This window comes from Eleginops maclovinus, chromosome 12, assembly GCF_036324505.1.
Source record: "Eleginops maclovinus isolate JMC-PN-2008 ecotype Puerto Natales chromosome 12, JC_Emac_rtc_rv5, whole genome shotgun sequence".
Lineage (NCBI taxonomy): Eukaryota > Metazoa > Chordata > Actinopteri > Perciformes > Eleginopidae > Eleginops > Eleginops maclovinus.
Genome location: NC_086360.1, coordinates 9289797 through 9316025, shown reverse-complemented (window position 1 = coordinate 9316025; position 26229 = coordinate 9289797). Strand labels below are relative to the sequence as shown.

The 26229-nt window shown below is 40.6% G+C and overlaps 1 protein-coding gene across 1 annotated transcript in view; it reads right to left on the bottom strand.

The window, feature by feature from the left end:
- The window catches only part of nos1 (nitric oxide synthase 1 (neuronal)), a 37570-nt gene extending 12057 nt beyond the window's left edge, over positions 1-25513 (bottom strand). The window contains exons 1-18 of the mRNA XM_063898326.1: positions 25328-25513; positions 21767-22553; positions 18984-19086; positions 14365-14502; positions 10885-11024; positions 9626-9788; positions 9279-9370; positions 7303-7444; positions 7068-7207; positions 5975-6149; positions 5306-5407; positions 4066-4260; positions 3249-3334; positions 2545-2689; positions 885-989; positions 740-798; positions 533-649; positions 124-183 (exon numbers count right to left, since the gene is read on the bottom strand). Coding sequence (XP_063754396.1) covers positions 124-183; positions 533-649; positions 740-798; positions 885-989; positions 2545-2689; positions 3249-3334; positions 4066-4260; positions 5306-5407; positions 5975-6149; positions 7068-7207; positions 7303-7444; positions 9279-9370; positions 9626-9788; positions 10885-11024; positions 14365-14502; positions 18984-19086; positions 21767-22476 — 2672 coding nt within the window. The 5' untranslated portion in view covers positions 22477-22553; positions 25328-25513. The remainder of the gene's footprint in view (positions 1-123; positions 184-532; positions 650-739; positions 799-884; positions 990-2544; positions 2690-3248; positions 3335-4065; positions 4261-5305; positions 5408-5974; positions 6150-7067; positions 7208-7302; positions 7445-9278; positions 9371-9625; positions 9789-10884; positions 11025-14364; positions 14503-18983; positions 19087-21766; positions 22554-25327) is intronic.
- Positions 25514-26229: the final 716 nt, after the last annotated feature.

Genomic DNA, 26229 nt, shown 5'->3' with positions numbered 1-26229 from the left:
ATGTCAGAATCCCCAAAGTCTTAGAAGAAAAGCTTTTGATTAGATCGAAGTAGGAATGAGCTGAGTTTTCAGAGGGCAGGAGATTCATAAAATCACAGCTTCACTATGAAATGGTCAACTTACTTTAGTTTAGAGCAACATTTTTGTGTTTTTATCATGTTCAGAATGTCAGGAATCTGTCCACTGCAATAAGATTTGAAATCCAAAATACAAGTTTAACATGCAGAACACATACAAGTGACTAACCTAATGAGTACAGTTAATACACTTAATTAAAAGTCGAAGTTTCATTTTTTCAGTGTACGTCAACAGGTTCCACATAATTGTATTTGGTTAGTTGAAAGCATAGTATTAAGTTGAACCTATTATTTTTCATTTAAACTTAATTTTATTGAGTTTATCTAGCCTAATACAAACATTTGTTATTTGTTGACATGATACATTTATCTAAGTCACGTTTACATTTTTTTTTCAGCGTCGGATAGCTTTTGTTTGACAAGTTGTTAAAGTCTTTTGACACATTTTTGTTTACCTGACATTGGCGAGTGGTCCGGTACTCTCAAAGTTAATCCTGGGTTCTGGCTCGTCACTGGAGGACTTGCGAGTGTCAGAGTAGGAGGACACGCTGTTGAAACGGACCTTGTAGCTCCTGGATGAGAGGCAAAAGCGGAGAGATGAAAATCATGGACATATAACTCATGGAAAAGGGAGAGAAATCCACAATGCAATACAAACTCACTTTCTATCTTCTGTGTTGGATGTGGGGTGGCGCATCTCCATTAAGGCAGCACCAAATTTCTTCAGTAGCCAAAGAAGGACTGTTAGTATCTGTGCATCTGCCTAGTGTTAAACAGTCAGAGTTTAAAATATATTAACACACATACCTCTCCATTTTCTGGTGGATCCCCATTGCCGAATGTGCTGGTCACCGCTAACACCAGCGTTTCGTGCTCCAGGTCCACCACATCGTATTCATCCATCGACATCACCTGGGGATAACAAGACAGGGCATCATGCAAATGGAATCCAAGCCTCCACGAACAGGGTGTAGTGTTTAGTGTGTATTTCATAAAGGAAAAACGTGACGAAATATGTACGTAACCTTCCTTATCATCCTAGGACAAGATGATGAATGACTTCATTAAACACCAAAGGTCATGTCTCATGAAATGGAGGAAAAAAGCAGAGACTAAAATGTAGTTTAAAAAAAACCAACATATCATTTGAACCTCTCTTTATTTTTGTCATTTTCCCCTTTTTCCCACTCTCTCACACACACACACACACACACACACACACACACACACACACACACACACACACACACACACACACACACACACACACACACACACACACCTTGTGAGCCTAGAGATCAGTCCTTGTCTCAATCCTCCTTTGTCCTGACAAATGTGCTACTTTATTTCATTACATTTACAGTGTTTTGCCGTGTTGGGCGGTGCAGATTGGTTCTTATTACATACTAGTTAGGTGAGAAAGACCCAACACTAATGAACACAAACATTTTATGTTATATATATTTGATCAAAATTATGTTCTGGCTAGACTACATTAACTTTCAGTGGAGCTAAACTATATAAAAAACAGAATGGGCCTGGCTAAATATGATTTTTAACACAAAGACATTTGACACAGGACTTAGACTAAATAAAAACATAACTCAGACAATAAACCCTTGCTTTCTTAAACTTGCTCTCCAGACACACATTTCACAAGACAGATGACCAAAGCGTGTAAAATAAGGCTGAACATGCAGCCGTTGGCAAAGGAGGAGGTTGTAATAACCACTCCTTCCTCACCCCTAACGAGATGATAATATGCTGCTGCCACACATTGAGCATTAATGATGCATGCATACCGCTCAACATGAATGTGTTAGTCTGCCACAGGATTCACTTGTATTTCACACACACACACAAAGACACACACAACCATAGGCATGAAAAGGAATCAGGCTTTAGCCCCACGACAACGAAGATTTGCCCCGGGCACTCGCATCTGCCCTGCGATCCATCTACAGACACCCACTCTCAGTGACACACACATCAACACACACGCGAATCTCTTCTTATACGATTGATAACACTGGGAAAACAGGAAGGGAAAATTACACATGACCTGGAGGAAAAGCACACAGTGTATGATTGAGAGCAGCGTGTTTAGCATTTTTTTTCTCTCTTTATTTTTCAAACAGATTTGCACAGCCAGGGGTGCTTCGGGATCTTGTCTTAAACTACTGCACTGCTCAACGCATCGGTGGTTAAATGTTGCCTCCAACCCGCGGCACTTTACTGCATGAGAGAAGAAGAAGTGTGACAAAAGACACACTTTATTCTTGTATGCTCTCATTGCCTGTACTCAGCTGGCATCTGCTTGACTTCGTCAGCCACAGAGGGGATAGAGGCGGGGATGTAGGAACGATGTCTTTGAATTCCTTCTTTTTAAATTAAATGTCCTCACAATGATATTATGAGTTCCTGTCAAACTTTCGGATAACATGATGCAAGGCAGGAGCAAGGGTACCTTTGCATCGAATGCGTGCTTGAAGATTTCACACAGAGTTTTGGCATAATCTTGCGATTTGCCTGTCTCCGTTGCAAACAGTATGGTGGCTTTCACCCTCTTGGCCATGGCTTGGCCCATGAGCTTGGCTGAAAACTTCACAGCCCTGCAAAGGCAAAAGAAATAGATGGTAATTCATGAGAAGCACCGAATATCACAGGATGAGAAATTAAGAAAAACAAAGACCATTGATTTAGGGGAACAGCTTGCTGATAAATCATTTGTCATTGAGAGTAGTGGGGTACACTCAGAAGCGGTAGACATTATGTCAAGGGGGATAGATGACAATAGTGATTACCAAGCTTGTAATATCCTTGAGGCAAAAACATCAAAAGCGGAACTTGCGCGTGAACAAGTGCATGCATGTTCAGACACAACACTGACAAAGCTTTGATTACTCCCTAAGGGGTTGATTGGATAAATTGCACCGCTGATCACACCCGTTTCCTTCCAATGTGCCTCACTTTTGTCAGCAAAGTGATTACTGGTTTGGCATTAGATTATAATAGACACATCCTACAGTAAATTATCTTTGGCATTTGATGATGCAATTTAACCTTGACTTTAAAAATGCAGGAAGAACAAAGGAAGACAAACAAGTCATACATTTAACAAATACCAAACCTTGTTTTTTTTCAAATCTTTCTCTGTGACTGCACACTCACTTGGCAAGCTTCTTGAATCCAATGGTTCTCTTCTTTGTCGGCGTCCCGTTGACTCCCTTCCACACATAGGTATTCCAGGGATCAAGCTTTTCCATATGGGATGAGAAATTCAAGTTTTTAAAGGGGCCCTATTTTACCGATTTTCAGGTTCATACTTGTATTTTGTGTCTCTACTGTGACATGTCTCCATGCTTTAATGTTCAAAAGGGTCTTTACTTTTCTCATACTGCCTGTGTTGCAGCACCTCTTTTCACCCTCTGTCTGAGTCCAGTCTGCTCTGATTGGTTAGCTGGCCAGCTGTGTTGTACGGTCAATAACTTAGAGATGTCCCGCCCCTTCACCTACCATGTAAAATGTGTTGGAGCCCTAGCAATAGCATGAGTGTTACCTAGTGAGGTCACTATGTTGCGGTAGTAAAGAAAGGACTGCATTTGAGGCATTTGCAGACCATTAACATGCGCAAAAACTTATATAACACACTACAGAAAAGGCAAACCCCTAAAAGGCATAATAAGGCCCCTTCAAAGACTCCATCACCAGATACTGAGACATCATCTGTGACATTCAGTGTGTTCAAGAAGTGCAACTCCCTGTACAAACTTTCCTTTATTGTGTTTGGTCTACGTTTACTAATGATTCCCAACATTTACCTTTATGACTTCCTTAATATAGCTCAGCAACCAAGCAGTTTGTAAACACAAGTGCTGTACTTGTTGTGGTAGCATCTGCCAATAACACACAACACCCCATGAATTGCGTTACGGCCTTAAAAGCTAATGTCAGAGCAGGTATTCTTATCTCCGTTTTATGGGCTCACCTGGTACTCAAAGGAAGGGGTGAGGCGATAGTTGAGCATTTCTTGGTGGAACACCGGTGTGATACTTCCTGACATGGGAGGCACAATCCACACCCAGTCCCCGGGACAGCCACCTCGCACCCGGTACTCATTCTCCATGTGCTTCATAAAGGACTCTGTGGCTGAGTGATGGTCCACTATGGTGACTTTGCACAGCTAAAAATAAAGAATACACACAATGAACTCATTTAGGTATCTCTGCATGTTCTCGGATGCTTTCTATAACTAATAGTCTTTGAAAAGGCTGTATTTTGGGGGTTCCATGTAGCTAGCAGATATCAGGGCAAAGACTTCCTTCAGTCCACTTCTCATTGTTTTCAGTTAGATTAGCAATAGTTAATGAGCCGAGAATGGAGTCAAAAAACAAAATGACGCGACCAAAGAGGCCAATCTACAAATATACTTAGGGAATTATTTAACTAGTCTTTAATTCTCATGACCTTGAGACTGTAACCTTTTTTCGTATGATAAAGCAGCCAACTCTCAGCCATTGGGGCATCAACAATAGCTGGTAAAGAGATGACCTGTCTTTAAACCCTGAATGCGTCCATAGCAAAGACTTAAACACCCAGATAGGGCAAAGTTTCTGCTGAGGATCAGAGAGTATGTCTAATTTGACCGGTGCCCTCTGGTGCCAGCTTCTTTGTGAAGGACATTTCTTGTTGTTGATAGTGCGTTAGTTGTCCTCTTTGGGTGTGTTAAGTAGGCGGTGCAGACTAGAATCACAGACTCGGTTGGGGCAGGAGCTGAGACACGACTGTGTTCAAGCAAATGTGATTTGTGAACCCTCAACCCATTTGTCAACCAAATCAAAGCCGTAAGATAGCCGATGGGTCTAGAGATTTCATTTTGGCCAATTTTTCTTTAGTTCGACATATGGACTGTGAACTTGCATTCGACCAAAGCCTGCTCTGCATTCATATTCTGAATCTGTTTACAAAGATGTTGCACATTTCACAAAAAAATATGTTTTATTTCATCAATTACATTAAAGGCAAATCTTTTATGCATGCTGACATTGGATGCACCTCATATTTGACTCAAAATAAAAAAGTGTTAACTCTAGAGACAAACATGTCAAGCACATTTTCGCAAAAATATGAGTGATCAGAACATACACACTTTTCAGAGGCAGTCCAGAGCAAGGTTGAAGCTGGGTTTTAATATTTGAAACATTGTTTTTTTATAAAGTAAAGTGTACCTGGAAGCTGTAGAGAACAGCTATGTTGATTTCCACAAGTGCCTGGTCTTTCCAAAGGGAGGAAGTCTTTCTGGTGTCTAAGGCCATCCTGTCAGCAACCTCCTACATGATATAAAAATAAATGCAGTCACTGATATAAAAGTATCTGTCCTGGTTGGCAACACACAAATTAAATCAAGAGTGACATTCAAGTATTTTTCACGCCTCCAACAGGTGTTTGTTTACAGTGCTAGATCATTTTTGAGAGTGGGAAACAATTATTTCCCCCTCTCTTTTAACTTGCCTGAAAAGGAAACATGCAAATATAGTTAATTGGCCTAATTATATCCCATATATAAAATATTTTTACTGAGCATTTACTGTTCAATTCCATTAGCTTCTTTAAATAAATAACTCAAAGTATATGACTGCATGAATATATCAGCAGATAACTACATATACACATTTTGTAACAATATTAAACTTAACAATGTATAATTGATGTTAGGAACATCTTTGACAATACACAAGGAGGCTTTAAGTGCTGTTCAGCAGAGTGCACAATTAGCAGAGGAATGGCATTCTGATTTGGCCATTTGGTGACACAACACATGCTCCCCTCTACACAAGGTTTCAGTCAATCTGTAGTTCCTATGGAGCATGACCCCATATTCTGGCACGACACACTACCTCCAGAATGTTGTAGCGCGAGCTGTCACAGAAGTCCCTCACGCCAATCTCTGTGCCCATGTACCAGCCACTGAAGGGGCAGCCAGTGAACTCCAGACCACCGATCTCCAGCAGCATGTTGGAGACCGCCGGGAGGCCGTACCACTTCAGGTCCAGGTCCTTGAACCACTCGTACCTGGGCAGAGAAAACAAGGGATTGCCAGGTGGGAAATGTAGGTAAACATCCAACATTTGCGATATGAAGCTTATTAACTACACAAATTTGCAACGGTCTGTTTGAGCACAGAAATGTATTCCTGAGACCCAAATAATTTAAAAAGAAGAGCAGCCAAAACCAACATTAACAAAAATAAACCCTTTTTGAGAGCTTTTCAGTGCTGGACAGAGCAGGCAGGGTGTAAATCAACCTCCCTCTGCTCACTCCTTGCACCCTCTAGGGGGATTGATAACATTGCTTTCAGTGTATTATTTGAAGAGCTGGGTCTAATCTCATGTAATGATGAGGCGCTGTTGGCGGTCGAGTCCTGTGCCAAGCTGCTGCCAGAGCTGAGGGCCAGTAGATGCGGGGAATGGAGCAAGAGATGCCAATTTTGGGGAGGGTAGTCTAGCAGTGGGATCAGTGTGGGTTTTGATTGCTCTGTGTAGCGTGCAGAGATGTAGTGATAGCTCAGTGTGCATCTGTATTTATAATGTGTAGTGTAGGTGCAGATTTGAAAGTGATTATCAGAATAAGATAGAGCAGCATAATGCTTAAGATTTCAAGCACATTGTGGCTTTCATGCAGGGTCAGCCAGTTTACGTTTTCTTAAAATAAAGTAATCACCTCAAAAAAAAGGCAAAGCTTGAAACCTCACTTTCAAGTCCCATGGTTACCACAATAGCTGGCATAGCAACAGATAAAGTATGGCTTGCTGTGCTTTGTGGGAACGTTCAGCACAGTTGGAATGTGACAATAACCCAATCAGACTTCATGTTGTAAAAGTAACCCATTGTTTAAGAAGTGTTGTTAAGAGATGTGTGAGTGGGTGGATGTCTTTTTTATGTTTTTGTTTTGCTACATTTATGCATGCTTTAGAGGGAAAGCATAACTCACTTAGGGTGTGTGATTGGCACCTCGAGGATGAGGTCTTCGGGAATCTCGAACAGCTCGGGATCATTTCCATTGGCTTGCAGCAGGAGGGGCAGGACATCAAAACGGCCCTTTGGAGCTTTCCATCCCAGCTGCGTGCAGATCTGGGGACGAATAGCAACAAAACAGAGTGCAAATAGGACATTTGTTTCAAAGTGACTTTGCCATTCACCACATTGACTTCAGGTCCTCTGTGTACCTCAGTAAATTCAACATTAGCGGGGTCTCCGTGGATCTTTCCATCAGCCATTTTGTATCCAGCATAGCGAATCAGCTGACAGTTCCAAACACGAAAGTCATGTTTACCATCTGTCCTCTGAGGAAATATGGTGATAGCCGACCTGCAAGAAACAAACAGAAAAGAAAGAAAAAAATATTTAGAAAAATATAACTTTTTTTCAAAGTCAAATCTAAAATCAGTGGCTTATCTGTACATACGTACAGTATCGTAACGTAATCCACATAAAATACATTTTCAATTATGCTGTATCAAAGCTTAGCTACCTTTAGTCGACATCCCAGTGGTGTTTTCAATCCCATGATCGGGTGAAAGTGTTAACACTTCTAAGCTGGTGCTAAGTCACTGAGGAGGGGGAGCAGCTGCTGAGAGTCTGGGCGGGTTGTGCTAGCAAACAACATCTGCAGGAATGCTTGGGAACTGGTGTGATGCAGCAAAACCAGCAGTCTGTGCCTTCAGACTTTAAAGTGCCAACGACAAATTTCATTACAATCTGTCCTCTTACTGCCAATAACTAATGAAGTACATTGTTGACATTTACCAGTTCTGAGGGCTGTGTGTTACTGCTGCTGAAGGGACATCCTGGCAGGCCGAAGCAAAAGATACACACCCAAAAGCCGGGTCCTTAATTACAGGGAGTAGTCAATCGGAATGTACCAAATGCCTGCAGCGGGTAGGTTGTGAATACATGTAAAGAAATGTTGTTTACTACTTTGTTGAGATTGAAATTTAAACTTTTGTTGTAGTTAATTGCTTATCTATTCATACCAATACTATTTTTTTGTTGTAGTTAGGTAGCACATTGTTTTGGTAGCCTGATCAGTCAGTATACAGTATGTCCTTACATTAAGTTCTGTTTAATACTGTGGACCACTGTCATGGTTCAATAAATGTTTCTGTCACATTGTTACACATTTTGTAAATTGCTTATTTCCCTTTTATGTAAATAAACCTGTTTTTTTACACTCCTCAAGCCTGCAGGCAGAGCCAGCAGGCTTGATGGCTTTTCAAAACATTTGAAACTCCTTGACTAATTTTCATGCTTAAAAAAACATTAAAAACTGCATTAGAATAAAATAGAAAGAATAAACATCACCAAACATCAACCTTGCAACCCAACAATGGCAACACACTAATGAATTATGGATCACAATTATGGTGCCCGAAGAGAAATGTGCAGTGGTGGAGATTTTTCAGCCCCTTTTAAAAGTGAAATTAAACATCATGTTGACACATTTTTCCTGATATATTGCATACATAACATCATATTTTTTCCAAGAAATCCACGACTTGAAAACCACTGACTCATGGTGTTTTTTTTTTGCATCATTTATCATCCTTCCTGACATTTTTATTTATATTTTGTAATATTGACAGGTGTTTTGGGATAGGCAGGATTTCAAAACTATTGCAACATGTTGCATATGTTTATTTATGTGTCTGTATTTTTTATGTCGAAGCGAGAGCCAGACGGAGAGAGGATGTTGTGCTGGCTCCTATCAACATGTGTATGCGAGCTCTCTTCCTGAAGGCCAGGCTAAGTTTAGTAATGATTCAGAAGCTATCCATCATTCAAGAAGTAAATATGAAGTGTCACATGTGATTAGCACTTGGCAGAAAGTGAGGGAGCAGGTCTGACAAATGATTGCTTGTAAGCAAGGCCCGCCGCCTCACCAACAGGGCATTGATTGGTGCCGAGATACTGACAGGCAGCAGGTAGTGTCAGATAAAGCATAAAGAGACAGAGCACAGGCTGACAGATGGGACAGAGGGTCATGTCAGGGCAAAAAGAGATGGAGAGAGAGGGGATGAGATATATGAAGCGACAGATGGGGAGAGGAACAAGTGTAGTCGAAGGAACAGCAGAGTAGAATAAAAGGAAACAAGACGTAGGTAAATAAACAATAGACATTGTGTCTGAGTGTGTTTTTGTTTACCTCAGGTTGCCTTTGTTGGTGGCATACTTGATGTGGTTACAAATGTAGTTGTACATTCCATGAGCTGTTGTGCAGTCTCTAGCATCAAAAACCTGGAAAGCAAAACAAAAGAAGGTTATAGATGTTTTCAAAACGGGAATAAAATATTACCGTATGTATATTGTATATTGTATCGCAAGATGATATATGACTGCAAAGCTATGTTTGTGAGTATCCTGGATGTTATCTAAAACAGAAAATGCAAGTAGACATGAAACATTGATCTTGATGACTATCCAAATGACTTACTTGATTACTAAAAAACAGCAATGTAAAGCCAAATGCTTTTTATCCAAGTTGTATAGTACCTGCAGTTTGGACCACTGGATCCTCCCTACGCATCGGGCAGCATTCCTCCAGGCGTGCTTGGCTCCATAAATCAGTTCAGTGTCTTTCAGCTGGTAAGTGTCCGACGCTTCAATCTCCTTGGTTACTTCCTCAAGCCTGTCCACATGAGCCTTAGAGCCAAACCTGGAGACAGAACAGGTCCAGAGGCACAACAGAATAGAAGACAATAATTTAACTTTTAATTAAAGGTCTCCTATTATGCTATATTTGAACAAAATATTGTAGTGCAATATCTATACAATGCATACATATGTGAAGTGTTTTGCTCAAAATACCAAACAGATCACCCATTGTAGCATGCCTCATACCCCTCTATTTCTGCCCTGTTCCTGAAGTGCTGATTCTGTGACTGTGGATTAAAATTTGAGCTGAGCTGAAGCTGGCCACGCCCCTTTGGAGCATCATGATCTCTATCTGAAGAGAGAAGTTTCTAACGGAGAAACTCAGCTAAACACTGCCGTGATTAAACCCCATATTATGTTCCAAACCACATCCAGCATTATTTCTGAAACACTTCTCAGTGTTTACCACTACAACAGAGCTATTATATGTATTATATATACAACAACTCTAAGTCCCTCCTGCAGACATCCTGCTGAACACACAGACACACAGAGGTGCTGCTGAGTTTTTACTTTTAAAAAATATCCCAGTGCTTGTTGTTTCCTTTTCTTATGCAAGCGAGGAAAATTAAGCTACCCTGTTGAACCAGGCTTATTAGCTAACACTAATTAGTAGCTAACAGCAATGTTAGCATTTGCTACACATACATTAGTGGATAAATAAAAGAACATATATCAACAATCTACTTTAACCTTTTTATTGTATTATTTGCCTCTACCCAGACTTACAGGAATACAGGGATGAGTTCTGAAACCCAGAAGTGTGTCATCATTGTTGCACCTCAAGTCCCTTTAAAACTACCAATGGATTTTTTGAATGAGTTTTGGAAAATATTCCTAAAATAACTTCTGAGGCTTACAAAAGCTTTAGAGATTTTAACTTTTTGTGATTTTCTGACATAACAGTCAGTAACTACCTTACCTTTTTTTTGTTCGGTCTATCTACCCCACTTACTTTTAATTGAATAAAAGAAATCCCATTGGCTTTTTGTGGAGGGCAGCAGTGTGACGCTTACTTTCTGGTTGGCCTAATAAAAAGGTATTTTCTGCAGCACTCTATTGAGTCGCAACTATCAGCTGTTTCAGGACGTGCTTACCTTTTGATAGAGGTGTAGTACTGGTCTATAAAGTCAGTGGCCAGTGGAAGAAGCTCCTCTTTGGGTCTGAACTCGTCTGGTTTGCGGACAGTGGGCATCACAACAGAGCCGATGCACACATTTTCAGTGCAGAGTGGCATCTGATGAGACAATAGTATTCAGGGATTATATCTGCTTGTTGTTTTTTTTTTTTGTGCCCAAAATCCATCTGAAGAGCCAGTAGATCATTGCATATGGTAAAGCTCTGTGATAATATATCAGCAAATATCCTCAACATTTACTTTCAAACTAAGAAAAACACTAACAGAAGACACAATGCTGCCTCCCAGTTTTAATTTATTTTTATTGGACAAAGAATTCTTCAACATATTTCAGTGGTCTTCGGGATTACTGTTCACTGACAAAAGCCTGTGTTGTAATTAAATGCAAAATGAGAGATGCATGGCATCCTATTAATTTACAAAAGGCAGGACTATCATATTACCTTCCTTCTCTATTCCTACTAGATTAACCCGCTAGGTTCTGCTTCATGTGAAACAGACCCAGGGCATGTTTGAATTACACTTTAGGCAAGTGGAATCATTCATAAAGAAGAAGCTGTGTTTTCCTAGCCTATTGTATGAACTTTTTACCTTTCCCTCCTTTTCTTACTGTGTGCAAGCCACAATCCCTTCACCTCTTTATACCTCTGAAAGAAGGCTCTCAGGGTGCCTATGAGTAAACGCCTCTTTCAATACTTTTCAGAGGATGAAGGGAAATAAAGTGTAAACAAGAAATAAAATAGAAATAAACTATAAATAAAATGAAATCGATATGGAGTTCCTCAAGGTTCAGACAAAAGGTCAGGTTTTATTATAAGTTTTGACTCTGAATGCATACAAGGGATCATAACTGTTTTACAATTTATTTCAGTATATCGTTCACACATGGCTGGCACGCATGTTAATGAATGAGTAAGTCATTGAGTCATAGATTGGTATCCTTCTTTTAAGCAGGGCATGAAGACAGAAAGAGCGAGGATAAAATACAGAAAACATGTAAACAGAGAGATGCAGGGAGAAAATTGCTCATAGCTGAGAGCAACCTTGTGTGGTCAGTTTAATATGATTAGAGATGAAGTCAGCTGTCACTTTGGTTTGCCTAAATGCCTTCACCAGCTTAGAGAGAGATCGAATGAGTGAGCAAGAGCGGACGACAGGACGGATAGCGCAGGCATGCAACTGAAGAGGATATTTGACACTGACCCCATCGCTACTAAAATTGGCTTGTTACGCTGAAACACACACTTGCACTGTCCAAACACTCAGACGTAGACCAGCAGTCCGTCCAAAATAAACTTCCCTCTCTGTGCCTTCCAACAAATCCAACCCTCGCTCAACAAAAATAGAGAAGAGAAAAAATATGTCGAGCAACACAACAAACACACCATCACAGCCAGTCAACAAAAATAAAAACGTAAACGGAGTTAAGACGCGTGAAAGATTTTGTGATAACAAAGCTAAAAATAAAGGAATAATTTGAAAGAAAAAGGAAGCTGTGGAAAGATTGTTGTCAACAAGAGAGAACAACACAGAGGAGAAGGAAAGATGTGAACAGAAAGAGGTGACAGAGTAAAAAGGGGTAATGGATGAGTAAAGCAGGGAGTGTTAAAAATAAAACAAAGGAATCACTCGTGCTCCAGCACGTCCGCTCATTACACCGCTCTGGGCATTCATGCCAGCCAGCTGTCCTTTTCGAAAAAGACGGATCATCCTCGAATACAGCAGCGTCTGTGATATATAATAAATCTGAAGATGCTATTAGAGGCCATTCATTGGGATGCGCAGTCTGTGTTTGATAAGTCACCAAAGCAATTAGGCTGCTGTTTGCGGTTTACAAATGGCTGCTGTGTTTTGGGGGGTGAATGCTTAAACAGCGGGGTTCACCTTGTGCTTGTTACACTGGCTTATTAGCTAGAGGGAGAGGCTTTGGCGGCACGATAAAACTGAAAAATGGATGGTCAAACGGTTGATAGATGAATAGGGATACAAATGTATTTCAAACGGTTTGTTTTTGTTGAGTTTTCGGAAATAACCATTTTAGATGTTCGAAAGTCACCATGCATGGGTCAAGAACACCCAAAGCATCAGTTGTTCACTCACAAAGGCACATTGTTTCATGCCCAAAAAAATCCAAAAGTAAGTGATAGAGTAAGCACGGTATTAGATGTTGAGCATGAGCTAAAAGACACCCTGTAAAATTCTAGAAGAAAAATTCAAAGAGCACCAAAACTGGACCGATTCAGCAAGGGTGTAGCCCCGCGCCAAAGCAAATATTGCTCTATCGTCTTTTATGCGACCATCATTTATAAAATGAACATCATGCCATTAAAGACACTTGAAACCAGTGATCGGAACCATAAACTTGTAAACAATTGACTTATTTTTGAAACCAGTGGAGTCGCTATCTGTTGGCAATTAGAGGGAATTTAAGTTTAAGGTAATTTTGCATTGACTTCACTTTTTAGACCCACGCCTTGTTCTAATGGAAGGCATGGACTTACACAGTTGACATCTGTAAGGGCCATTATGGAATATTCTCGTTTATAGTCATTATTCCTGCTTTTTGTTTTGAAGGTATCTTTGGGCACAGGGTAACTTGGGCACCTGGTATAATAGTACATGTATATATTGGAGACAGGTGGTGGTGGGATTAGAGCAACAGTAAGCTCATGGTTTTTTACCACTGGGAAAGCACAAGAAACGCAAAGGGCAAGAGACAGGAAAACGGTTGAGTGTACTTTTGTTTGATGATATTGGATCATGGAAATGCACAAAAGGATATTCTTTTCTGGACTTGGATCATTCCATTGTGTAAGAGTTATCTGGTGCCTCAGCGGCAGTTTTACCTTTGAGTTAATCTTCTGTTTTATTTCTATAAGATTTTTGCAACTAGAACATCTTTGGTTGGAGATCATTGTCTTGAAAATGTTTAGGATTTGAACAAAGTAGACTCATGTTCATTTCTTTCCAATAACAATTAATGTTTTTTTGACCACAGTCTTTCCCTAAACAAATGTTTATTATTGTTACCATGATGATGAAGGTACCCCAACATTAGCCAAGTAGTAATTTCAACCCATATCAATATCTCTCCCTAACCCTATGAGCCTTAACCTTGGCGATGTTAAATTAGAAAATGGTCTTGTTGTCTTTTATCAGGAAATTGTGTGTGTCAATTTGGAAGGCATGGCCTGCTTTGTTGTAAGATCTCTCACTTGATTTATTTTATATCAGAAAACCTTTATTTTGAATGTATTCATGGTCATAGGATTCATCACTGGCATAGAAGACCTGGTTATTATATGACAAATTGAATCACAACATCCCATCTTTCTCATCCTTGTCAGTATGGTTGCCACAGCAACAAATGTAAATATGTAAATGTTGAAGCAGATGGCTTAATCCAACCCTTAATTGAACAGATTTCTATATGGCTTACCTTGCTGGAGCTGTGGTGGAGTGTGTCATTGTAGAGGGTGCCAGTTTCCCAGTTCTTGACCTTAATGAAGCGGGGGCATTTGGAGGGGCTGCCATTCTGAAGGGACTTAGTGGGCGAGGTCCTTCCCTGTGCCGGGGGCTGGAAAGAGCACACCGAAAATTACACATGAGTCATTACTTCATGCCTTTGAACTATATCTGGCTAATGGTTTCTGACCTCTGAGGTACCTTTCCTGCAAGCTGGATAAATTGTTTATGATTGGGAGTCATACTGTGGAAAGAGACGGTCTTGCATTGTCCTCAAAAGTACCTCAAATGGACATCGATTGGCAAGTTTAAGATGGGAATCACACACATATTCCATGGAGGAACTTTTAAAACCCTTTGGATGCTTTTTTGTGGACCACAGACTCTTTCTTCTCCAGAAAATTCTGTCTGTCATTGTGCTCCAGTCTCTCCACCACAGAAACTCTTCACATTGCCTCCCCTATCCATTTCTGGTTTAGTTTCCACTCAAGGATAAAGGCAATCAACATTTAACAGCAGGTTGATGGCAGGCTCACTTTGACTCACTTGGTTTTCCAATACGGTAGCTGTATTGACTTAAATGAATGCCTGCAATTTAACCCCAAAGCCAACTGTAAACGATCCAAGAGAAAGGCACAGAGTGATGTCCAATTATCAGAGCAATCAATCCCACACCTTGGAAGCTTTTTCATCATCTCCTACTGCATTGTTAATCGCACAGTGGAGCATCTCCTGAACGACTGTGCCACAATCATCATGCTCGTCTGGGTCCTGAATACCAACAAAGTCATGCCAGTTGAATCACATTGTCATTTTGCATCCTCTCAAACAGCAGAGAGGAATAAGAAGGATTGAATTGAATTTGATTTTGCACATACTGATAGTAAAGAGCTTAGTTCCTGTGTGTTCATGCGCCAAAAGCAGTAACCCCCACTGTACGGCTCAGATATGCCACATTATCACTGAGGTTGTGGACAGGAAGGAAGACCATCGGAGCGGAAAAATGTCTCAGTCAAACAGGCAAAGAAAATCAAAGAGAATTAAAGCTTTTTGACAGGAAAAGCAGAGCACCGGAAGCTATAGCTCTGGCATTTACGTTTAAGAAAGTCTGTTTATATGAACAACCTGTATATGTCAGTTCACTTTTTTCTTGATTTATACACGTGTACTGATGTCAATTTAAAATGTCAGGGTCAATGAAGCATCTTTTTTTGACCCTGAAAAACATTTACATGAGAGCGAGATCAGCTATTGAGAGACCATTAACTACATGTTTCGGAAGGACTGACATCAGCCAGGAGAGATAGGGAGGTAATTGTGTGTCAAATAGATTGCTCAATTTACATTTTACAAAATCCCTCCCCCGAAAGAGATGTGTTTGCCAATCATAGTTTGGCAAACACATCTAGGTTGAGCTGGTTTGTTAATGGCAAAATCATTCTGTTTTTCACTTATTCAATACTGCCTAAATAATAAATGTTCAATAGTTTAGTCATTGAACGCTAATCAGTGTCTGCTGAAGTGTTGCTAAACAGTCCTTCCTTTACTTAATACATTGTGTGATTTTTAAGCACTTTATAGTGGGTTGATTTACTCACAATTTGGACACTCATATGGCCGATGGTAAATACTGTGCACTCTATAGTAAATAGGGGTTGATTCCTGACAGCCAAGCTTTGGGTTTCACTACACGGTTAAGTTGCATTTCAAGGCTGGTGTCTTTTGTCAGCCTTTCCAAAATCAAAAGCATATTTTGGTGACGTCCTGTTGGGAGAGAAATACTTTGTGTGTAGAAAATCTTTACGGTCTTAATTTGGAATTGATAACATTAAAGTAGTCCCCTAAAGTTAGCAAGTGCCATAAAGGAATACCTGTAAGCTATGGGTATATTATATGTTAAAGACAAAACTCACAAAAGGAAGAGACTGAGAGAATAAAACTGTCAAGTTACCAAGAATTTAGAGCCAAGGTCAGGACCATAGATTCTATCTCTCACAGTCCTTTGTCAAATAAAGCATAAATGAGTATGGTTTTATAATAACCCCTCTGCCCCTATACCTCTCTTCTTCTAGGGGTTGGAAAGTGCAGATTCCAGGTTTACTAGGGTTTTTTATTTTAGTAACAGGGATAAATCTCCATATTGCTTTATTCACAGACAAAGATTATCGTTTCTGTCCAAAAAAAACACCAATGACCAAAAGATCCACTGTTTAGTATTTAGAGTTGGTCCTAGATGTAATGGAAACTTCTGGAGCTTGGAGTCGAAACACAATGAGACACGGAAGAGTTGGAACTTGATGGCCAAACTGAAGATTTATTTGAAGTTCCGCCCGAAAAATTGACAAAGACATGTGCTGCAGCCACAAGGTGACACAGCGCTTGCCCAATTCTGAAGATCTCTCTCTGAGAATTTAACAAGATCAAAGAGAATAATCCACATTCTTCATTAACAAAACAAAACAAGCAAGGCACTTAATCTACTGTCCATGGCTCAAAATGTATGCCAGAGGGACCTACGCCCCTGATAAGATGGGCTCCCAGATTTTCTCAAACAGCAAACTAACTTGTGTCAGCTTGTGCTTGGCCATACACTGGTAATAACAACAAACAGAGCTGCCACAGCTGACTGAAAATCAGGTAGCAACAGTTTTGATTAAAGTCCGAAATCGACAGTCTCCAACTACCTGCTTTTATCTACCTTTTGACTGAACTCAAGAACCTATCAACAAACCTAAATTTGTCAAGGGGTCAAATTCTGCCACAATAAAATTGTTAAGTGCTTCTGCGTAGCAATTGCAAGATACAACACTGGCTAAAAACATAATTGATAGAAAGATATCTGACATTATAATTTATCCTAATATAAAGAGATAATAACAGATGATTGGAATCTCTATGTCCAGTCTGTTTGCAAGACATATACTGCCCTGATTTATTCCATATTACTTGGAGAAGTTGCTGGACTACGGGAACTCTTGCAATCCCATCATATGTCACCAAGCCTCAATGTCAAAAATGAGGTGTGGTATGTACAGAAGGAAGCATCCATGAAGCTAGAAAATAAGATAACTGGAGATAATCTGATAAAGATAATTTCATAACGGGGCGTAATGTCCAAAGTCATTCTGGTAAATGCAGTTATACAATAAAAGTTCTCTTGAACACCCATCAATTAACATTTCTGATGGGAAATGGAGATGATGAGCGCAAGGTAGGGGGTAAATGGGAAACGAGAAAAGATGAAAGTGAGACTGACAGCCTGAGAAATGGAAAGACATGGTATGCATTAAATATTTATATAGTTTAGTCATGTACATTCATGGTTTGACAATCATGCTTAACTAGTGGTGATTAAGCCATTGCGTGTATAGAAAGAGATAACAAGAAAAAAAATATTCTTTGTTGTCAATGGATAATCAGAAGGCAGCTGGTGGAATTTGACAGAACATTTACCATCTTTTTTAGATAACAAGCTTTTCAAACATTTTGTCAGGAAGCAGTAGAAGCATATCCTTCTCCAAAATGAGAAACGTGCAAGCCATCAATAGCAATCCATATAAATCTGATTTACATTTCTGGACATTTTTTCTACTGTCTGACTTGAGTCTATCGAATTAAACACTTAGCGATGAGGCATCAAAGTCAGCATCAGTGTCTAGCAAAACGCCTGCAGGGGAACTTCTTGCAGCATGAGTCAGTACCCATGCATATACTGGACACTGATACACACTCACACAAAAACACACACACACACACACACACACTGATTCCACTTCCCACACTTTTCTAAAAGCATGTCCTCAGTCCAAGCACACACTCCCAAGACAAAGAGATAGCTTCTTATCCCATCATACATACATATCCTCTATTACCACTGCTGAGAGTACATAAGCCACCCACCCACCCCCCTTCTTCCCTTCGTCTTTCTAACACTCTTACACAATTATTCTCACAAGCATGCACATTAACACTCTCTTCTTTGCAGGTCTGAGGGGATGGATCATTTCTACAGGGGCCACAATTGATGGAGAGTGACGGATCAGCAGCTGCATGTATTCATTAGAACTCCTGGAATCATTTTGCCCCATCCGGTCCCATTGAGAGGGGATCGAGCAACGTCACAAGTGGGTGGATAACGCCGACCATGTGCAGATTACGACACTATGCCTGTCACAGACTCTCAGACTTGTGACCAGACCCTTCTATGTGGAAGGCATAAGCTGGATTTAATGCTGCACAAGCTTTCCTCCCGGAAGGATCTAATGCCTAGGTGATGGGATCTTAAGCAAAGGCTTTACTACTATGAGCAAAGAAGCAACACAGATGTGTGCTCGGTTTCTGAAAGCATCGCAAGTGCCAACCGTGTGGATTAATGCACAAGGCTAAAAAAAAAAACAGGAAGGCAAAGGCAGACATGGATGCACATGTATTACACAGCCGCAAAGATTCACTAACTGCTCATAAACACGTGCAAACACAGGGAGGATTTTCAGGTTATTGATCTAAAAGATTAGAGCTATACAAACATGAGCTTACAAGTGATTTTTCTTAATCAGAAATCATCTGAAAGCTTGAACATTTGTTTCATTTTACCTTGTTAGTGTCAGCATTGTGGAGCACCACCGGCATGTTTTCCAGCATTCTGTTGTTATCTGACGCCAGCTGGGGAGCCGTGCCATTTCCCACGCCAAGGTCCCTGGGGGTCATAAACAATTTTCTGTCAGGTGTGTTTGCTCACATCTGGTGCAACATAGTTCTTTCATTTCAAGTTTAAAAAAAAACACCCCACATGGAATCGCATAGGCACATTTAACAAGCCGCCTTTCTTCCCTCTTTACAAATAAATAAACCAGGGACTTGTACACGCTCCAAAATGCTTTTTAAACAGGGATCCCTGCACACCCACATAGGTGTTTTCTCTGTTTAGGCCTCCGTGGGTGTGTAGATGAAGCTTGGTTGGCTTCTATCAGCCTCTACAGTGTTTCTGTTTCACACCTGTTGCAGTGCTGCATTGGGACAATGTGATTCTTCGTGGAGGTCAGCCTAAGTAATTTCTCACCACAGCTGTGCTCCAAATTCAGTCAAAAAGAAGTGGGCGTATGATTCTTTGGGCTTATTCCTATCTGGTCATTTTAACATGCCAGCACAAACCAACCAAGATACCATATGGACTTTTGACTTTCGTTTAACATTGGATACAGTTTTGTACATGAACAGGGCGGTCTCACACTGAGCTGGAAGTATAAGATCGTAAGAGACTAAAGGAGGAGGGGGAGGGGAGGACACTGTGATGCCACTGTGTTAAACCACACGAGACATGAATAAACGAATAAGCAGAGTTTGCATTACTCCAATCAAAACGCATATCGCAGTCTACTGTTTCATTTACCCACCCCCCTAACTTTCTTATAAGCACGTGTCTATGTTAATTGTAAATCCTTACAGGCTTCCCTTCTCCCCTTCACACTCCCTGTCACACTGTATCTCTTTATCATAGCAATTTGCATAAGGATATTTATCCCCCTTCATTCAGAGGTGGAGTTCAGACACGCAGAAAACATGGAGAGAAGTTGCAAATGTCACTAGTCATTAGCTCTGACGAAGAGCGTCATCAGCCTCATGCTGAATTTTGGGATTGTTAAAACAGCAATGCAGTAAATCAGCTATAATGTGCAATTCCATCCCAAGCAAATGGAATGGAATTATTTTAGATAAGATTATTTATTGTATGTGCCCTGAAAATATTATGAAAATATGATAAATAAAATAAAGTAAGCTTTCTCCGGGTACTGACCGAACGCCAACATGTTTTTAAATGATATACGCTTGAACCCTATTGACAAAGCCATTTAACAAGACTTCCCCGCCCCTTTTAAAGCACATTTCTGTACAATTCAATGAACCACTTAAAGTGTATTTATGAACGAGAGGAGGATATGCACGGATTGGTCAAAAATTACATATTGATTGAAGGAGACTGAAGCCTCAATTAAATTTCAGTTGTTTGTATGAGCACAATAGCAAATAACTGAAACGTCAATATCAACAGTACACTGTGCAGGCCACTTAGAGTCGGGGATAGAATATAGGCTCAGACTGTGAAGCCATGTAAAACGCTGGTACAGAATGAACCAATGGTACAGAAAGTGGAATATACAGATTTTCACACTCCTCCACAAATTGCCTGATGAAACATTGCTGCAAATGGTCTCACAAACCAATAAGGACAGTTTGGAAAATGTTTCGCTCTCTTGCAAGCTGACAATAAACAGTTTAATGACGTTAAGTGTGAAACAAGCTTTGTGTACGTTAATTTGGGTCTACTTAGTGACATTGAAATTGACACTAAGAAAACAAATACCGTCTATGTTAACATTTATGTGTGAACTGTAGGATAAAACTTAGTCCGATTGCAATGTCATATTGATACATGCTAACAAATCTTAGGTCAATAATAGAGCTAAACAACATAGGTTATTGGTTTGAAATATTGAAACTGCCATGGGCAAGCTACATTTTTTGTTTAAAGTTCATATGGACCAATAAAAAGAGCTCCAGTAGTGGAAGAATAGCAAACTAAGCGGACATGATGAATGTGCGCAATGTATTTTTAATTGATGTTTGTTGGTGCTCAGCGTGCAGACAGTAATTACTTGGCACTGTACTCTGAGTTATATTAGAGCCTGTCTGTAGCTGCTAATACAATGCAGCTGGGTCAGTTAGTTTAGGGACGGCAGGGTGTCAAAGTGAGTGGGACTTCCTTTCAATCAGAGGGCCAGGTGTAGGCTACACTTAGCTAATAACCACCTTGTTGATGGGTTCTTGATCTAAATTGTGATTCTTATTCTCCCTAGGCTCTAACTCCAACCTGCAATGTGAAAGGAAACAAGCACAAAGACACTCTTAAGGAATACTTAACACACAAAATGAACATTTGTATGTCAATTATAAGTGTTACCATGAATTTCTCGCATGCCTCCATGATGAAGGAAGAGTAAAACATTTAAGAAAAGTCATGATGAACTAAAATAAATGGGAGACCTTTCTGAGACTGCAAAATGCATTTTGGGCTAGCATGGGCAAGTAGTGTTTCATATAGTAATGAATTAGCAAAAATTAATATGTTTAGGAAGTTATGAGCACACGACTGGATAACTAAAACATTTTCTAAAGTTTACAAACGATCCCATTTATTTAATTTAAGACTTTTCTCAGTTTTTTGTTTCTTCGTTCACCATAGAAGCCTGCAAGACAGACATTGTTTAAAGAATACAAGAGGTTACACAGGGTGAGTAGTTGATATTCACATGTCATTTTAGAAGTGAAGTATTCCTTTGACTGAGGAATCAATAAGGTAGTAGCACATCACATATTACCAGGCCACTTGAATCTGGGCATCTCTTCTCCCCACATTCCTCTGGCCTTCTCCATTGATCTCCCTTTTGCTGTTTTTGATGAGGCGCAGCACTGGTTCGATCTCCTTCAGGAGCTCGTTGTTCTCCTCCATCCCATTGCACAGGAGCGCTCCGCGGCTCAGCAGGGAATCCTGGGGCTGCAGGCCTCCTGTCTGCAGGATGGACTGGGTGATGGAGGGAGAGGACAGGTTCTCAATGGCCCTCAGCTGGGGCTCCTTATTGACCTGCTGCTGCTGCCCAGCGCTGAAGGGGCTCAGAGGGGAGCAGTGCTCGTAGGACTTGGAGGGTGGGAAGGCGGGACGTGTGACCCTCACCGTGCGTTGGCGGCCATCTCCGGACAGGGTGGTCTCCAAGTGGGTGGTGAAGCCCTCAGGCCCGCGGAGGATCAGCACTGCATGGCTCTCAACCATCACGTTCTTCAGCGTCTCCAGGGCACGTTCGTAGGACAGCTCCACCAGGGGCTTGTTGTTGACAGCCAAAACAATGTCGCCCACCTGCACCAGGCCACACTCCTCTGCTGCGCCTCCACGGATCAGGTCGGACACGATGACAGGCGGCTTGGACACCCTCTGCTTCACCAGGAATCCCAGGCCACCGACCTTCCTCTTGAAAAGACGCACTGAGATGATGTTGGGCTGCAGCTGGCACACTGTGGGCTCCGACTCCTGCATGGTGCCTGTGCGTGTATGTGTGATTGCGGGTGTGTGTGTGTTTGAGTCTGGGTATAAGTGTGTCCCCAGGGATGTGTCTGAAAAGCAACAGAAGGAGGAGGAGAAATGGAAGTTCTATTAGTTTTAGAGGAAATCACCTTTGCTGCATGATTTGTTTACAGTGTGTTGATAAGTCAAAGCGGGTATGAGTCACTCAAGGAGAGTGTAATATGACACGGATCATTAAGTGCTATTGAGCTACTAAAAAAAATGTGGTCATGCACATGAAAAGTCTATTATCCTACCTGCTGTTACTTCTGTGATCCTCAATATTGTCATGCCAAACATGTACCAAACTGTAATGCTCCAGAGATAAAACTAGAGAAGGGAGTCACTGTGGTCTGTTATTACAAATAGTGAAAAGTATTTACTCAACTTCTTAGTACAATTTTGTGGTATCGATATTTTGTGCTGCTTACCATCTCTGTGTCACTGCATTTTAATGAATAGAAATATTATACCTTTAACTCTGCTAAATTGAGTTAACAGCTGTAGTGACGGCAGATTAAAACATGAAATGGAAAAAACATGATCAATGATTAATATGATCCATTATTATAGACTAAACCACCAGACCATTTAACGGTTAACATGTTAATGCATCAAATGTTATCATGTTATTGGGGCAAACAGCATAGTGACTGATTTTTCTCTCATATATACAGTATTTTGCTGGTGTGCGTGCAGGACTTTTAATATAACCGAATCATTTTACAAAGTTTGATAAATATACTTTCCTGCACGTTTCGTTTACTCCATCTCCAACATAAACGTTTTTGTTTCCCACAAAGTGGTTGAGAGACATTTGAAACTTTACTTATGATGATAATAAAGAAAGTATTGCCTAAAATATTGTGAATAAACAGGGCTGACACTCATCTTGCTAGGATTTGTCTAATAAAAACAACAAGTGCACTCCTAAGAAATGCCATCACTTCAGCCTCTTCTTGTATTAATGCAACGCCACATACACATTATGTTCGCTCGTGTCTTTGCATAATCTTAACTTTTAAGCGCAAACAAGAAGGCATGCGGCTGAGGCCGATTCGTCCGCTCTCCTAGCCCCATTATGCCCCCTTGTCCCTCACTGTTCCTGCTCTCAAAATGAACTTAAGAAACAAAAAGAAGCCTATTTCCTCAGACAAGCACTGCCAGCCGCTATTAAAGTTCTCTACCTCCTTTGAACAAGCGAGTTGGTTGTTCTTTGAAGTCGAAGCATCTGGCCGCGTGGGTGGTGTCGCGTGGAATGTATACTACGTCAAAAAAAAAGAAAATAATGTACGCGTGCCACGCAGTCAGTATAGGAGGGCAGGCACTATAGTGGGGACAATTCAGCACCAAGGTCAGCACTCCGGCTTCACAGCAGCCTCTTGAACGCTGCCCGTTTTCATACTCAACTTTTAGTTTTCCCTACTCCTCTGCAACAGTTCACCAACAGCAGAGGTAATGGCTGAAAGTCGCCGTGATAAAAATACAACTTCCCCGCATGACAAGGTTCATATTCTTGCGTCAAGTAAAAAAATTTAAAAAAGTCGTTCAACCAAATTAGCTCCCCATCCTCGGACTCAACATTGACTTGGTCAGCGCTTTGGTTAACAATTTGTGGCTTTAAAGAGGAAAAAGTGGTGCAGGTTCATAAAAAATGTCCTGGGGCACAGGAATAACTTCAGTGAGCGGGCCTTTAATCTTCTCTCTTTGTAGCTGCCCCCTACGAAGATCAGAAATTGCCAATAACGGAGGTGAATATATTGATGGAAATGTGCTTTGAATATTAACAGTATCTCTATTTTTTTTTTTTTTTTTTCAGAATGCGGCTGCATCTGGCTTGGGGAGGTATATTCTCTTTTGTAATATTATAAATATTGAATATAGATGTTATAGACCATTTCCCACCTGATTCAGGGCTATATGATCAGGAAATGTGTTCAGTACACTACCACATAGACCGTATATTGTACATAAACTGCTTGGTAGATTATTAGTAATTAGAAGTGAATTCCGGGTTTGATTCTCTGGTAAATACTAAGGATGTCCCCCTGTTGCAAAGTTGTTGCTTTTTATATGGCATTTTTCGGTAGATGGGGTCTGAGCTCAATTTGTATACTTTATATTATGCTCACACGGTGACCTTTCCTAAATAAAGACGCGTTTCATGAAATGAGCACGTTAACATGGGGACAGGTTGGGTTCGTTTTTGTTCATTGACATCATAAATTACGATACAGCAATTCAGGTTTCAAATCAATTAAAATTTCATCTGATTAAACTGATGGTGGTACAATTTCCTAATATCTCCCTTGAGTGTAAAAACTAAAATTTCTTCCCCTGGTATTTCTGATGTCAAAATAAGTCCAAATGCAGCCTACACAGAGCTGTGTACTATTCCAAAATGCAAATAAAACAGGATTTAAATCCCATTAAAAACATTTTTTTAAATGTGAAACACATTTAAGGACTTCATAATGGAAGAAACACTCATTAGAATGTATTTGATTTACTTCTCTCCTCAATGCAATCGGCGAAAATGCACAAGATGTTCCCATCAAGCTTACATTTAAGAGCAACAAGTTCTGTCGACACTTGTTTGACAAAAATACCCAAAACAACAAAACTGAAAAGGCTTCAAACTTCTATTTGAGGAGACGAGGTCATTTTTCAAAAATAAATGCGTCCTTTCTTAGCCACAGGTCCGCACATTAGTGGACGCTCCATCTTTCCAATATAGCTGTCTACAGCCTAACCAAGCAGGGGAATGCGCAACCACAGAAAGAACAAATAAAGGGAGCACGGGGAAATAAATCCAACAACTCACCCCTGAGAACAGAGTCGCTCTCACAACGACCTGCTGCAGTGAACTTGGGATAAAACTCCTGCGCTCGCGCGTCTCTTCCTCAGCAGCTGCAGCACAGGTCTGTCATCCAAAAACGTCTCCAGGTCGCTTCGATGCGCTCTGCCTCTCTAGAGACGAGGCATGCTTGTGCTTTTCTGCGCACCGGGGCTCCTTATAAACGCAGAGCAACTGGAGACACAGTGACGAGCAGAGAGAGAGCCGTGCGCGGGCATTTAAATGAACTGTGGGTGGGTTTAGTTATGTCGGCTATCGTCATCACTCAGCATGCAACACCCGACCCTCTTCACATACCCAGTCCCATTAGAGCCTTCAGAGGGAGGCAAGGGGAAGGTAAGACGTGTCACACCAACATGTAGACTTTTAACTGTTTGAACTTGCAATAAAGTCAGATTAGTCACGGTGGGGCTGGTGAAGTTTCGAGCACAGGTCTGTACAAACGTTTAGAAAAGGGCAGAAGTTTAAACTGCAACTCTGGGGTTAAACAATCCTTATTTATGTTGACATGTTTAAAAATAATCCAATAATATCCAAATTGTATGGTGCGCACAATGCAGATCAATGAGCACCAGAAGACCAACAGTGCAGAGACGCTAAACAGTTATTCAGAGATGTTATTCATTATATTTAGCCTTCATCCAGCCCAGAGAAAGTCCCATTGAGATCCCTCAAACAAATGCAGATTAGAAGAAACTGTGAATGAGAACGAAGCTAAAAGAAAACAGCATTTATTGAGGAATTACCTTTACAAGGTTTTTAAATTGTGCCTTCAGGGGATCCATTTTTAGATAACTATGCGGTGAGCTTCAAATAGATGAAGGAAAGCTCTTCAGCTCACTAAATGCACTCAATCGGAAAAACAATCC